General features: G+C 47.3%; 1 protein-coding gene across 1 annotated transcript in view; it reads right to left on the bottom strand.

Annotated features, from left to right (window-relative positions):
- SYN3 (synapsin III) overlaps positions 1-16,449 on the bottom strand; it is a 409,364-nt gene that overhangs the window by 21,082 nt on the left and 371,833 nt on the right. Inside the window, exons 7-8 of the mRNA XM_040491835.1 lie at positions 8,425-8,567; positions 3,639-3,713 (exon numbers count right to left, since the gene is read on the bottom strand). Of these exons, the coding sequence (XP_040347769.1) occupies positions 3,639-3,713; positions 8,425-8,567 (218 nt within the window). The remainder of the gene's footprint in view (positions 1-3,638; positions 3,714-8,424; positions 8,568-16,449) is intronic.

Below are 16,449 nucleotides of genomic sequence, written 5' to 3'. Positions count from 1 at the left end.
TTCCAGCCACTTGATGGCTGCAAGGCCAGTTTGCTTTGCAGGGGAAAGATCTCAACGCTGGACTTTGACCCTGCAACAAGGGGATGGTTGTATCTGGAGAAGTCTTCCCCGGGCTTGCACTTGGCTTCCCTTGTGGTGGCTGGATTTGGGAGTCACAGGGGACTTTGTATCAATGTTCTTGCTTCTCTCCTCACCCTCCAGGGTCACACGGGGCACTCCTGCTCTGAGATCTATTTGTGTCTCTGAGCCAAAAGGCCTGGAATGAGGAGAGATCATGGCTGAAGCGCTCTTAGAACCAACTCTCTCATCTTAACCGCCAATGCCCATGGAGGCCCAGAGAGGGAGAGTGGCTTGGCCAGGCCACACAGCAAGACAGTAATAGAGCCAGGATTACACGGATCTCCCGGCTCCTAGCTCTCAGTTTTTGCATCCAGCTGTAGCAAGGAGCATGTGAGATCACAGAAAGAAAAGGAAGGATGGAAACTCATGGCTATTGAGCCCCTACAGGCCTTCTGCGGGGGTTGACCCTTCTTTCTCCCTCTAACCCCAAACACAACTCTGTCAGGAAGCTTTAGCCCATTCTTACTGATAAGGAAACTGAGGCTCAGAGAGGTTAATCAGCCACTGTACTGGCTTCCAAACCTAGAGTCTGTCTGATTTCACAGTCCAAGCAAGCCACCCTTCCTCTCCCTTGGGACACATTGCAGCCTGTTCTCCCTCAGCATGGGATACCAGTGACCTGGGGTCTTGCTATTAATTTCCTCAATAGTTTTGGGTCAGCCTCTTCCTCTTGAAACCTCAGTTTCCCTATCTGAAAAATGGGAAGGTCTAGGTATGATTCTAGTTGTGCATCAGTCACCAGGAGAGTTGAGCACACAAACACAGAGTAAACATTCGGATTTGGGGGCCCTGCCCTACGTTAGCATAATCTCTGTACGTTTTTAAAATTTCTCCTGTGATTCTCATGTGCAGCCCCAATTTGAGAATAACCTTTGGTCCTCAGAGCTCTAAGAGCTCCCCAGGCTCTCTGACCAGGGTTCCTGTATCTGGCACCAATGGCTAACTCCAGTTTAGGAAGACCTGTGCTCTAAGACACACTCCTAAATCAGGTGTCTTCTCAAAGGAAGATGGAAGTCTGGACCAAGACCCGTCTGTAGAAGACTGGTTTCTAGAGGCTGTTTTCAAATGATGAATTTCTGGAATAGCTACTGGCTGCATCCCATGGGGCACAGCTCTCCCCACTCTCCACCTTCCCAGGCTCAAGGAAGGGACTTCAAGGGTGGAGCAGTGTGGGACAGCCTGGAGAACATGGCTCCATAGTCCCCTCCAGCCAGGTGGGACCAGCACCAACCAAGCCATATTATTGGTTTTGCCAAGGAGTCAGGCTACCTGGCAAACAGGCCAGGTGGAAAGAGGGCCCGGGGAAATTTATGGGCCCCCAGAGATTTTCCCCTGTGGAGGTGGGATTGGGGAGTTCTGTGCCAGGTTCAGGGAGTACTGCCCATGGCTTTACAGAAGGTAAAGTGAATTCAGGCCTAAGTGGACTCATGCCTATTGTAGGCTCTTGAAGGAATAGCTCAAGTGGCTTGGAACTGTGCAGTTAGGGATATGGTGGCCTTCTGGGGTGATCTGTGAGCAGCTCATGAGGCATGGCGAAAGGCTGGGCTCACGGTCTGGAAAGGTCACGGAGAAAAGGACCATGATGTCCCATGAATGCTCATTGGGGGAAGGAAATGATTGCCTCGGACCAGATGATTCAGTTGTGCAAGGTAATGAGCGCACTCTCCCCTTCCCTGAGACTAGTTGGTACAGGTGGGTTCCAAGATTGAAGGCCGCAACTGCCACCTGGGGCTGCCATGGGCCACTTCTGTGTTAGGCACAGAACAACCCCCTCCCATTCAGCACTCTGGCTTATTACCTCCACTGAACAGTTGCAGAAGTTCACAGAGGTTAGTTAACTTACCCTAGGGAACATAAGTTGGCAGGGACAGGACCACTCACTTTTGTTCACATCCTGCTGCTTCTTAGAGCTCCAGAACCATAAGTTCCACGAGGGCAGGGACCATGTCCATCTGTCTGCCACCATTTTCCCAGGGCCTAGCTCAATAATGCTCCCAGTTGGTGCTCAATGGATAACTGACAGAGAAGTGAAGGAAAGCCTCCCAATTCCTACTCATTCTTTACAGGGGATTGTGGTTCCACCTCTTTCAGGAAGCCTTCCCTGATCTCACCCCTTCTTGCATTGGGTGCCCCTTCTCTGTGCTCCCTCTGCAAGCACCTAAAGCTCGCTTCCACCCTGACATACCACACTCTGTCTCTACCTTGATTGGGGGAGCCGGCACTGTTGTTTTAGTCTGCATAACATTCATTTTCTCTCCTATCCTTCCTGATGTTCCTTGGCATCATACCCCTTCCTGTCTCCCTTAGTCATTCCTGCTATAGCCACCTGATCCCACCCTAATCTCCAGGGGGCAGAGAGGAGATAGAGGCCTATTGAATCACAGTGGTGTTGTTTTCTGGGCCATAGGGATTGGTTCAGGGATGGTCATGTGACTCAAGGCAGGCCAATCAGTGAATAAAGCTCAATTTCAGTTTTTGGTTGAAATGTCTGAGAAAGAGGAGTTTTGTCCTGTGGGACTTGACACTCAGGATGGGAGCCTGGAGCCACTATGGGCCACCAAATGAGTGTACTGTCCAGAATGAAGCCAACATAGAACAAAGCTGAACTGAGGTGTGTAGAATGAGCTTTAAAGTCTTACCTAGTGCTGCACCTCTGGAATTTTCATTGCCACAAGTCAACAAATCCCCCTTTGTCTCTGACAAATGATGTTTGTGTTCTGACACTTGCCAAGGTCACACAGTCTCTAAAGGGAAGGGCTGGAACTTTTCATCTTGGCCTCCTCAGTGCTTGGCACAACATGGCATGCAGTAGGCACTCAATAAGTGTTCATTCAATGGATCTTTCTGACCCCAAAGCTGACTCTATCCACTCTCATTGCATGCCTACACACAGGTCAGCTGGCTTGCAGGAAAGAACGTGCGTGTGCTGCTGGCCCTGGTCGTAGGTGACTGGCCCTTCCTCAGCTGAAGGGAGCTCCCAGCAGTGTTTACAGGCAGAAAGACCTGAGGGACCTTCAGCCGGAGTGCACATACCACATTCATGATTCACTGGAAATACCCTCTCCCTCCTGACACTGAGATGGAGATAAGTCAGAGAGAAGAGTGGACATTCCAGTAGCTCTGGTGTCCTAATAAGGATGCTTTCATGTACCTGTGAGAGCACGGAGGGGACTGGTGAGGACTCCCTGCTATCTCTGCAGTAGCTGGGCAGGGCTGGAAAGACCCTTGGACTTGGGGTTAAGACATCTCAGCTCTGTCATTGATGAGTTCTGTGACTCTGGACAAGTCACTTTCCCTCTCTGAACTGTCTTCTCCCATCTGTAAAGTGGGATTATAAAACATCTACCCTGCAGCTTGTTGTGCAATAAAGGGCTGTTGTGCCCAGGAAAGTGCTCTGTGCATGGCAAGGCACTGGCCAGAGGGTGAGGTGGCATTCCTTACAGACTTCCTGTTGTATCCCTCACCCACCTCCTGCTGTGGCTGGTGCATCGCCCTATTATACCTCCTTCGTCTCTTACCTCTCTGTCATGGCCACCTGCTCCAGCATGGCAGAACCTGTGTTGGCCTTCCAGTTTCCAGAGATGGAGGTTCTCCTGTAGCAGAAAAATAACACTGAGGGCATTAGGACACCTATCACTGCTCTGCTTTCCATCTTTGTTTTGGCTGTTAGGAGGCACCGATTCATATATGTGGCTCACATGATGGCATGTATTATTAGGTACACATCTTGTCCCCAGCTTTATTTGCCTTTTTAAAATTTTCCTTTATGCTGTTGTTTTCTTTACTTGTTGGACTTTATTTGTCTTCTTCTAAGCCACTTCTGATATCTAAGAGTTAAGTTTCAAAAATGCCTACACCATCAAATGAAATCTCCCAAACCTTGGCCTCTTGGTTTTGTAAAGGAGAACTAGGGTAGTAGAGCCATTAGTGATCCTGGAATTTCTTGAGGGCTCCAAAATGTAGGAAAAATGATCCATGGAGAAAAGTGATCACTTTTTCATAGTGAAGGGCAGGAAGGCTTCCTGGCCTCAACACCCTCTCTATTTGTTTGCCTTTTCTTTTTCTTCTTCTTCTTCTTCTTCTTCTTCTTCTTCTTCTTCTTCTTCTTCTTCTTTTAACTTTATTTATTTATTTAGACAAAGAAAGAGAGAGATAGTGTGCATATGTGCGTGTGAGTTGGGAAGAGACAGAGAGGGAGAGAGAGAATCCCAAGCAGGCTCTGTGCTGGCAGCGTGGAGCCTGATGAGACATGGGGCTCAAACCCAGGAACCATGAGATCATGACCTGAGCCCAAATCAAGAGTTGGATGCCCAAACAACTGAGCCACCCAAGCGCCCCTTGTTTGCCTTTTCTGCTCTAGCAACAGCTGACCTCCCTTGCAGTGCTCCAATGCCACAGATTTCTCCTGTCAAGACTTTTACTCATATTCTTCCCTTTGCCTGATCCAGTCTTTGTCTCCATTTTTGCCTCCCTAAAACCTACTCATCCTTCACGTTTCGTGGTATGTGGCTTCCCAACTATCCACCTCCCTGACAAGAGTAGACATGCCTATACCAATGTTTAGTAATGCTTATCTCACTTGGAATGACTGCTTTCATGTCCAGTCTTCCCTGAGGGCAGGGACATATTTGACTCATCCCCTTTCCCCCCAGTGTCCAGCGGGACCCGGCATGTAGTAGGTACCCGGTAACTAACTGCTGGGTGAGGAACTGTGTATATTGGGGAAGAATCGAGACAAATGATCTCCAGGGGCTGATCTGGACTCAGTAAAGCCTAAATGGGTGCAAGCAAGGTAGCAGAGGTGAAGTTTTCTGTTTTGTGGCCAAGGGAAGGCATGTGGTTAAAGTGAAAGGGTGAACTGGGAGGAGGAATTGCTACACAAATATACCCTTCTAAAAGAGAAAATAAAATGCATCTGAAGACAACAGATGCTGAGAATTTATAATGGCCAACAGGAGCTAGAATCGCTAAGGGGTGCAGTGACATCGATAAGCTTTATGCCAGTTCAGTTCAGCCCATCTTGATTCAATTCAATTTGGCAAACACTCATTGGGCCACCCTATGTCCTGGATACTGGACTGGGCTCAGTGTGCAGAGATGACCCCATCCTAAGGCTGGTCTCTACCTGGAAGGGTGGACTAGTTTGAAACCAGAGTGGAGGTGTGGTAAGGTTAGCAGCGTACCTGAGGAGTGAGCGGGGAGCCCTGGGAAAGCAAAGGAGAAACCAGACCCCAATGTGACCCCAGAAGGTAACCACGGAATGTGCCTTGGAGGATGGTAGGGTTGGTATAGTGGGATCTGTATGGTGGTAAGAGAAGGTAAGAACTGACGTGGGTCAGACAGATGCAAGTTTGAATCTTGGTTCCAGCATTTTCTAGCTGCATAACCATGCATATCTCTGAGTCTTTAAATGAGAGTGATCTCCATCCCGATATATTGTGTGGGCTAAAGGAAATATTCCCATAAATATCTTAGTACAGTGGGTGCCACTATTGTTTTTTAGTAAGCAGAGACACAAGAAGAAGGCACTGCAATGCCAGAAGGAGCAGAAACACAAGCCAGCTTGCTCTCCTTCCAAGAAAATAATGATAGGGAGAGTTGCTATTCAGTGAGTGCTTTCTATGTCTGAGACATGGGTCTGAGGTCTCTATAAGCACTAACTTATTTCAGGCTTACAAAACCTCATGAGGAAGACTTACTATTATTATCATTCCCACTTAGTGACAGAAGCCACCAAACCATATATGAGAAACTCCGTGCTCTGCACCATGACTCTCCAGGGTGGAACCCATCACAGGCTAGGGGAAAAGAGTCAGTTGGTCCAAATGTGATGCACCTGCTGGAATGTAGGACAGAATGTAGACTTCGACAGGAGAATTTACTTATATTCCAAATGTATGATGTTGACTCCCTTGCTGAAGAGAGTGGGGGTGGGTGGTAAGGTGCGGCTCCAAGTAACCTTGGTTGTGAGTGGAGGCTGTATGACTAGATATAAAAGGAGCCATACATGAACACTGTACTGCACTGGATGAAGCTCTTTCCCACGGGGCTCCAAGTTAATGGTTCTGCAATTGTATTGGGATCAAACAAATAAGTAAATAGACGGCAGATGGTAGGAGCCAGGTATTTCCCTGTTTGGTTGGGAAGTTCTAGATAAGCAATCTGGAAAGGCTGAGATGATTCATGTGGTACTAGATGAGAGTCAGACACATCGATATGAACTCTCTCTAGCTTTAGATAGAGCTGGTTATATATAGAAATAATTACAGATACGTGAGCATACAGGGGTTAAGGGACACATGTATATTTCCTAGCTCTGTCTGCTGAGAGGCCTTGGAAACAATGACAGCCCAGTAGCAACAAGGCAAAGGCCTGTGTGCAGGGCAGGAAGTGGGCCAGAAAGGAGGTTGGGAGCGGAGAGGATGCTGTATGCTGAGGTCTGACATGAACCCCCTCCCTCGGACTGGGGCCAACCCAGGGTCCAGGAAAAGCCATAACTAATGACAAATTGGAGCTGCCAGGGCAGAAAGGCTCAGCATAAAGAATGCGGCAATGAGCTAATCTTCAAGAAGAGAAACTGGGACAAGGTGTCGTCAATGTCAAGTGGAAATGCGAACAATGAGGAGAGGAGGGAAGTGATATCATGACGGATTGGTTGCAGGCCTCAGGAATGCCCTGGACTGCTGCACTGGAACGTTCCCCAACTCAGAGGGGGCAGGGAAGAGCCGATCTTATCACCCCGAGGGATCTGAGAGCAGCGACGGGTCTGGCCTGGCTCATGGGTGGAAGAAAGAGCAAAAGAATTCCTGGAGAACGGGCTCCATCCCTTCTCTGGGAATCTTTCTTTACCAGGTCAACTGCCAGCATCTTGTGCAGCCCACAAAACCTAAAATTAACATCCGGCCCCTTCACACAGAAAGTTTGCTGACCTCTAGTCTAGGCAACCCAGGTAGTGCCAGAGCAACCCTTGGTAATACATAAATGGATGTGTCTGGCTGTGGTCAATAAAACTTTATTTACAGAAACAGGTGGCAGCTGGATTTAGCCTGTGGGCTGTGGTTTGCTGACCCTGGCCTAGAGCACAAGCTCCACTGTATAGCAGCATACAGAGAGATTTCCAACTGTCCATGGCTAGCCATTGCCGTCCTCACATATGGAGCCATGCACACAGTCAGCGCTCCATTAATGCTTGGCAACCCGGCACTGGTTGGCTCTCTGGGGTCTTGTCATTTTAAGCAGAACCAACAACCACATTCCAGAGTGAGACCCAGAAAGGCCTTGGAGCAGATAAGACCTCCCACCTATTCAAGGACTCATGACCACAGCAGCTCCAGTGTGAGTCATCCTTTGCCAGCACTACCCCTGGGGCGAACGTGTGCTGGATTTTCTGGCATCCATTCCTCCTTCCTTTGTCATGGCACCTCAGTTTCCCCTGGGGGAATGACCCCACCCAAATGGCATTCATCTTGGTGGGACTCTCCATACTGGTTTTCTGCCTTTCTCTAATCAGTAAGCATGTGACCTAAGTTGGATTAATCAGCACTGTTTCCATGGAATCACAACCTTGAGTTAAGCACTGAAAATGATTCGGGCAGATTCATGTCCCAGTGGGGGTGCCATGAAGATTGCCTGTTGCTTCTGGACACCCAGATTCCTGGAGCTGCCCTGGATCCTTATCTTTCTGAAATTGATAGTTTCGTGGTTTTGTTTTTAGAGTTTCTGATCATTCATGGTTTTCTAATAAAATCCCTTTGAAAAACTCCCTCAGGTTAGTCAGATGTGGTTATTGTTGCCTGCAGCTGGAGAGATCTGGTGTAATCTCCTAATTAGTCTTATTAGTTCCAGAGAACCCCTTTGCGGCCCATGGCTCCAGAACCATCTTTTTATAAATACAGGTCAGATGATGCCACTTCTCTGCTCAGAAGAGAATAGAACAAAAGCCCCAAGCCCTCAGCACGGCATTCAAGACCCTCCTTGATTTGTCCCCAGGTTTCTCTTTCAGCTTGGTCTCCTATGGCTTACATCCCATACATACTCAAAGTTCCCTCAAACATGCCACATGTCTGACTTGCTCTGGGAGAAACAGCTCTTTTTGGGTAGACAGATGTCTACCCTGGGATGCTTAGCTGTACTGACCAGAGAGGAAGGCAGTAAGGAGACATAAAGGGAGAATAACGATGTGCTGAAGGGTCTCTGCCCTGGGGTGGAGGAGACTGGCCTGAACATGTATCTCTAATCACTGTTCCTCCTACACTCTCCTCCCACCCTTCCTCCCAGCCCCCTAGCCCCCACCCAGGAACTCACATGTAAGCCTTGTAGTTGGATCCAATTTTCTGGATGCGGATGTCGTACTTCGAGTCAATGAAGGCCTCAGTGGTGGCATAGGTTTTGGCCATTGCCACCATGCTGGTGATGTCCTGGTAGTCATGCTGGTTTTCTACTTTGATCTGTGTGGGAAGATGAGGGGGTGAGTGCCACCTGCCCAGCGTTCATGGAGCACCTACCCAACGCCAAGACCCAGGGTTCCGTATATAGTGACCTTGAGAAAGCCACCTGCCTAGCAGAAGAGACAGACATGGGAAACTAGTCATTCCACTAGAATGTAGAGGAGGAAGGGAACATTCCATCTGGCTGGTCAGGAGATTCTTTATAGAACAGGTGAGCTCTGAACAGAGTTTGAAAGAATAAATACATGTTTCAGGAGGGGCATTTCTCTGGAGGATAGAGAGGGCGGGCAAAGCAGAGGCAGGGGAGCCACTGGGGAGCAGGAATGGGCAAGTGGTTCAGACTGGCCGACAGGGCAGGATGGTGAGGGATGGCTGAAGTGGGTTGTCAGGAAGCAGGCCTTGGGGGACTTCAGCCACTTTGGTAAGAGGCTGAAGGGTCTGGAAAACCACTGGAAGAATTGGAGGAGTTGAAACAAGAAAGTAGCCTCACTGTATTTTAGAAAAATCCCTCAAGTAGTTATATAGTGGGTTGAATGGAGGGTTGAATGTGACATGGGATAGAGACCAGTTAGGAAAAAGGGACTGTATGTATATGTGCACATGGTATGTATGTGCTGGGTGTGTGCATGCGGGTTGTATGTATGTGTAGTTTGTGGGAGACATGCATGTAGCGTGTGGGGGACATGTGTGTGGCACACAGGTGCAGTGTTTGTGGTGTATTTGGTGTGTTTGCATGTGTAAGATGTGTGTTGTATGTGGTGCTCGTGTGTGCAAGCAGTGTGTGTGCATGTGTGCATGCGTGTGTATACACTGGACAAGGTTAGTTGTGCTTGGCCTAAGGCCTGGGAGAGAAACTCGCACTGTTTACTTAGCTGAGGCCAGGAACACGAATTTGGGCCCTGGGGTCAAGGAGAGATCCCAGGAGAACTTCCAAGGCCAAATGCAGGGGACCAAGCCAAGGCTCTTTGTGCTCTCAAGACAGAACAGAGGCTGACTGCAACTGGCTATGAACAGCTGGGAGGGCCGCCCCCTCCCATGTCACTTCCGCCTGGACAGCAGAGGGTTCTGATGTTGGGCCAGAGGCAGGGGGAGCCCAAATTCCCTGGTGGGGGTTGGCCAAGTGCTAGGAAGCTTGTGGGGGTGCTGTTCTGTCCCTACGGTCTCTCCTTAAGGCTCAACCCGTGCCCTGACAACTCCATCCCTCCAGGACAATGCCCACCTACAGCCCACAACTTACAAAACAGCTTCACAGTTCTCTCCTGGGACACAGAATAGGGTTGCGAGGTGGGCAGCATGGGCATTAGTATGGTCATTTAACAGATACAGAAACATATCTCTTGCCTTGTCTAAGGCCATATGGCAGCTAAGCACAGAGCTGGGAAGGAAGCTCGGGACTCCAAGAGCACCACTGTTCTTCAAACCATCTTCAGGGTATCTGCAGGTGCATACCTCCTGTTGCACCCCCACAGATGGGAAATAATGACGGGGAGTGAGGCTTGGTGCACCTTCCCTTTTTTTGGCTCTCAGAGGGTCCCAGCCTCGCAGCCATGACTCTGAGTCCCACTTTGCAGAGAAGATAAAAGTGGCCAAGCAAGAGTTCCCTATTTTTTATTCCTTTCCAAGCTCACCAGCTTTCTGCTTCTTCCTCCAGGTGGCCGTGTGCCGCCTCCCAACCCTGGCTGAACCTGTTCTTTGTTCTAGGTCTTCCTAGACTGACTGCTCACTGGCCCCTCCTCCTGCAGCAGGAGGACCCTTAAGCTCATCTGGGTATCTAGTCTCTCAGCTAAAGACAGCTTTGTTCCAGTCTCCCTCACAGGTAGATATGGCCAAGTCTCAGAGTCTGGTCAATGAACACGCGAGTGGTAGTTGCTGTGAGCAACCTCTGAGTGCTGCCTTTATGACAAAGGGAATCTCCCCTTTCTCTTTTCCTTCTTCTACCTGGCATCTCAGACCCCAGGATGGAAGCTGCATGTTGAAGATGGCTGAGTAATAAGGTGGATGGAACCTGGATTCCCAACACCATGGAGTCCCCAAATCTGCCCTTGACTGAGCATGCTCAGACTCTTACATGAAAAAGTAGATTTTAATCTTGTTTAAGTCGCTGCTATGTTGGTGTTTGCTGAGGCAGTCACACTACATTCCTGCCTTATCTTCTTTATCTTTGGCTCTCTGTTGATGCTTTATCCTTTGGGTCGACATGATCATGGGAATCATAGATTCTCTTCGAATTGTTCCTGCTTTTCAATACCCTGGGGCCTCACTGTCCTTGGTGTGTCCCTCCACGTTTCCCACTCACCCCTAAACCCACCGTCTTCAGATTTCATTCCCTACCATTCCACTGAAACTGATTTGGCAAAGGTCACCTGTCACCTCCTCACTGGCAAATCCAATAGCGTTCTTTTGACTGGCATCCCGTTGGGCATTCCATGACATTCGAAATTGCTGAGCTTTTTGAAACTCAGTTTCTACCCTACTACTCTCTTCTGGTTCTCTTTTTTCCCATCAACTTCTTCACTTTATTGCCTCCTCTTCCTCCAACTTCCCCTTGAAGGATCAGTGTTTCCTCTTCAGCCAACATTTGTGATCCGGTAGAAAGAATTAAAGTTACCAACATAAAACAATGGGTGGGAGACAGCTTGTTTAATTCAGTTCTATCAATGGGTGGCTCTGGAAAGGACCAGAACTTCTTCTGCTCCTCGGTTTCCTAGACAGCACAGCATACACTGCAGAATGTCTCGTAGACTTCTAGCTGTCCACAATGTCCCTTCTTTTCTACAGTCATGAAGCACCCAACCTGGGGGCATATGACCTCTCACAGAATAAATATCACACTTCCCCATCTCCCTGGCGCCTGTGTGTGCCCATGTGATCATGTTTTCTGCTTCTGTGAGCAGAAGTGGGGTCCGAACTTCCAGGCCTATCATTAAAGGGAAGGGCAGGGCTTTTCCTCTTCCTGCTGGCTGGAGTGTGGACCATCTATGACCTTGTGGCTGAAAAGCAACAGCTCAGGAGTGAATGATCAACAAGATGGAAGGAGCCTGGGTCCTTAAAACCAGGGAAGCTCCACAGGAACCCTGGGCTGCTCTTGCCCAGACCACTGTGTGAGAAAGTCCTGGATTATTGAGGCCACCTTAGGTCTTTGTTACACAGCTGAACTTTGTCCCAATTATTACAGGAGCCCTAAGTACATATTTGCTGAATGCTTCAAGCATGCATTCATTTATTCACAGGATAGACAAAAGAGCACAAAGAGAGACAGTGTAGACATAAGGGTTTAATTAATTAATTAATTAATTAGCTAATTAATTAGTGGTCAGCCCAACCTCTTTTTGTGCTCCTTTTTGAGTGTTTCAGGGTGGGGGGTGCCCATCCTCCCCTCTCCAGGAGTGAGGATATAACTCAGGTTTCTTGTATATGGGCTCTTCTAACACCCAAGGACAAGCCCCGACCTGATGTGCCTCGCTATTTTATGGTCTTTTCCTAACAGAGGGCCTCCGAATTGTGTGATGTCTGGGCCCCCAAAAAGCTCAGCTCTACCCCTGGCTCCACCCATGTCTGCCTCCCATCACACTGTCGGCTTCTGAAGGACAGACGATGTGTCTCCCTCCCAGTCATAACACAGGTGCCTGGCACGTTACAGATGTGCCAAACATGTTTGCGGGATCACATTTAAGAAGGCTGGATAAAGATCCACTTGTAACTTGGGAGAGGGCAGGAGAATGGAAGGAAGGATGTGGGAGTTTGGGAAAAGGCCAAGAAAATGTGTCTCAGGAACACGTGTCTTTTTCAAGGTGAATTTTTCTGTAAATGCTCGTCCTGGATCCTGCACTCTCTGAGGTTTGTCCTTCTGTCATGAGAACCTGACTGAGTCAGAACCTCAGGAGAAGTGGGCAGGGGGCCTGGAGCCGGGTGGGTGGGTGCTGGAGGGGACTCTGGCATGGTCCTCAGGCAAGAGGCTAGGCGGGGTCAGAGGGAATTGAGGACGGGCAGCCACAGGGATGGTGAAATGGTTGTTGGCCTGGGGAGGGAGTCTTGGCACTCTGCTTTATTTACTAGCTGGAAACCCCTCCAAATATTCACAGAGACAAGCTGAAAACAGGAAGTCCTAAATGAGCTGTGATTCAAGATTACCCATTTGCTGCTCTGGGAACCTGCAGTGGGGTCACCATGGACTCCCTGACTCTGAAGCCTCACACCCACGTCCCCACCTCCCACTCCCCTCCTCTCCTTTCCCTGTCTTTTCTCTTCTTTCCCTTTTTCTCTGCCTTCCTGGTCTTTGCTCTCTCTCTCCTACACTGCTCTACCTGCTGTTGTGTGTTTGTGTGTATGCATTTGCTTCATCCTGAGGGTGAGCAAAGTGGGAGCATGGAAACAGAGAGGGTGGAAAGGGAGGGAAACTGGAGAGAGGGGTCAAGGAGTTCTGAATCTCCTTGACAGGCTTAACCTCAGAGGTCTCCTATTCCAGCCTAAAATGGGCCAGTCATTTTCTCCATCTTTGGTAGATTGTCTGCATTTGCTTGAACACCTCCAATAACAGGGAGCTCATTACTGAGCAAGGGGGAACTTGTTCTACGGTATATTACAGCCAGAGTGAATGAATGGTCCCAGTTATTGATTACACAGGGTAATTCTCAGCCTTGTGTCTGCTCTTCATGCACTTGAGGAGAGCCAGTCAGGTATGCCGAAGTCACTCTTCTTTAACTCACCTTCATGTGAGCAGGTTCCAGAGCCTTTTACTACCTTGAAATGCTCTCATTTGACAATGTCTTAAACTACGTGGTGCCCGGAATCACCAGCCGAGACTGGTTAAGACTGTACCTCCCTCTGTGTGGAATAGATCTGGCATAGTCCTGCCTCAGTGCCTTTGCACCTGCTGTGCCTTGCTTGCATGGCTCACACCCTCACATTCAGGTCTCTGCTGCACATTACCTGTGCAGAGCTATCTTCCCTGACCACCAGATGTGGGGTGACTCCTCCCACCCAGTACTTGTCATCCATCATACCCTGCTTAATTTTTGTCCATGGTGCTTCCACCACACTTCACACCATTATCTATTTATTTGTTTGTTGTCTCTCTTCCCTACTGTTCTACTAGGATGTAAGCCTTGCAAGAGCACTGCTGGATTTCAAGCACCTATAACAGCACTTAAGGAACAACAAGCACCCGATAGATTCGTTAATGATTGAATAAATACATCTAAGTGTTTACAGATATGTGTGGAGTGCCCATTATATCCAGATCATTACTGACTGTTTTTCCAGATACTATGCTGGAGGCTGGGAGTACAATAGGGAAAAAGAGATTTATGATTTTTATCCAAATGGAGCTTTGAACCTATTCATTATTTGCTCCTATTGATGGACCTTCATACAATGTTAGTTTTTCTAAGATCCATATGGGGCTTGCTCTAAGCTAATGTCTTCAGGTCATTTTAAAACACAAGATCCTGATCATTCACATCTCTCTGAGCATGTACTTGAGTGGATTTAGTCCCAGAGCAGGACTTTATATTTTCCGCTGTAAATGTAAGGCTCTCATGTTTTCATCGATCCCGTCACCTTCTAATATTTACTCTGTCATCGAACCTGCTAACTATCCCTCTCAGCTCCATTCATGGTTTTGGTGCACCCTTCCCACACCTAGATCCAGCTGTTTGATCTTATTTAAGTCACTTCTCTGAGCTTTCGTTTCCTTATCTGTTAAATGTGATAACAACTACCTTGCAGGATTATTATGATTTATTATTATTTTTAAAAAATAATTATTTAAGTGTTCATTTATTTTTTGAGAGAGAGACACAGAGTGCAAGCAGGGAGGGACAGAGAGAGGGGGAGACACAGAATCCAAAGCAGGCTCCAGGTTCTGAGCTGTCAGCACAGAACCTGACGCGGGGCTCGAACTGATGAACCGTGAGATCATGAACTGAGCTGAGGTTGGATGCTTAGCTGACTGAGTTGCCCAGGTGCCTCGGATTATGATTTTCCAATGAAAGTATGAATGTCAAAGGACCTACGAAGCATAGTGTCCAGCACCTAGTAGGTACTCAATAAAAGATCATTCTCTTTAAATTTTTTTTTTCAACATTTATTTATTTTTGGGACAGAGAGAGACAGAGCATGAACGGGGGAGGGGCAGAGAGAGAGGGAGACAGAGAATCGGAAACAGGCTCCAGGCTCTGAGCCATCAGCCCAGAGCCCGACGCGGGGCTCAAACTCACGGACCGCGAGGTCGTGACCTGGCTGAAGTCGGTCGCTTAACCGACTGCGCCACCCAGGCGCCCCGTAAGATCATTCTCTTTAATTAAATAATCATTGTGATTCTTTGTTGACATTGAACCATCAATAAATACTTTTTTATATAGTTATTTACATAATTATTCATCCAGCTACAAGATCTATCTCCTGTATAATCACCCAAATTGATGAGGAAAAGTCTTTTTCAGATCAATTCTAGCTAATTAATGCAGAACTAGGACATCATCCTTCTGCAATGATCTCCCTAATGCAGTAATGGATCTAGGCAACATTGATCAAGGCAAGACCTTTGGGAAAGGCTGATGGGGAACTTCCTAATGTATGGATCAGGCAGACAATACCTGAACTCACAGATCAGTCTTAAATCTCAAAAGACAGACATGACTGTGTCTACAGATAGGGAAGAGACACACCCACTACCAGCTATATTCTTGTCAAAACCCAGACCCTGAATCAGATCAAGTCTCTATATTCAACCACCAGTTTATAGGACACACAGACAATAAGAGAACACCATGGATCTATAATTGGCCAAATTCAGACTGTAGAAAATTCTACAGAGAAAAGAGCTCCCCCCTCCTCCTTATAAATAAGTGACAAACCAACCACAGGGAAAGGAACTGTTACAGATCAAAAGAGACTTCTGTCATACCAACCACATCACGTATGAAGGCCTTGTTTGGATACAATGAGAATAAATCAATTAACAGGGAACTGTTGAACACTGACTATGTATTAGATGATATTAAAGAATTATTACTAATTTTTTTTGTATCCTAGTGGTATTTGTCTTTGTTAAAGGGGAAAAAAAAAAGGAGTCCTTATGTGTTGGAAACACATACTAAAATATTTATAGGTGAAGTTATGTGATATGTGAGATTTGCTTTAAAATAATCTGGTGAAAAGCATAAGAGACTCTTAAAAACTGAGAACAAACTGAGGGTTGATGGGGGTGGGAGAGAGGGGAGGGTGGGTGATGGGTATTGAGGAGGGCACCTTTTGGGATGAGCACTGGGTGTTGTATGGAAACAAATTTGACAATAAATTTCATATATTGAAAAAAAAATAAAGCTGACTGGGAAAAAAAATAAAATAAAATAAAACTTGAATTCGGATGGAAAAAAAAAAAAATCGGGTGATCCATAGAGACAGAAAGTAGATGTGTGGTTGCCAGGAGCTGAGAAGGGAGAATGAGGAATGACTTCTGCTGGATATGGGCTGATAAACACTTCTTAGAACTATGGTGGTGATGGTTCCACCTTGTGAATATACTTCAACACCACTGAATCGTACACTTTAGAAGGATGAATTTTATAGAATGAGAATTATATCTCATTTTAAAATAATGAAAAAGTATCGAGTGGCATTTGCGAGGATGTGCGGAGAGGTATGTAAAACCTAACTGACCATTAGTGAATAATGGTTGAAGTTGGGTGATTGGTACAGGGGGGATACAGTCTACCATTTTCTCTTCTGTTATGTGTATTTGAAAATTTCTGCAATGAAGTGTTTTAAAAAAAAAGCAGGACTAAAAGAGAAAGACAAAAAGTGAGAACATAAAATTGTGCTTCAAATGAGGTTACAAGCCATATGGTAATACGTGGCTAGGGGTATGTGACCCCCTTTG

The sequence above is a fragment of the Herpailurus yagouaroundi genome, unplaced genomic scaffold, assembly GCF_014898765.1.
Source record: "Herpailurus yagouaroundi ecotype Mexico unplaced genomic scaffold, PumYag 182, whole genome shotgun sequence".
Lineage (NCBI taxonomy): Eukaryota > Metazoa > Chordata > Mammalia > Carnivora > Felidae > Herpailurus > Herpailurus yagouaroundi.
The sequence above is the reverse complement of the archived record's forward strand: the minus strand, read 5'-3'. Positions and strand labels throughout refer to the sequence as shown.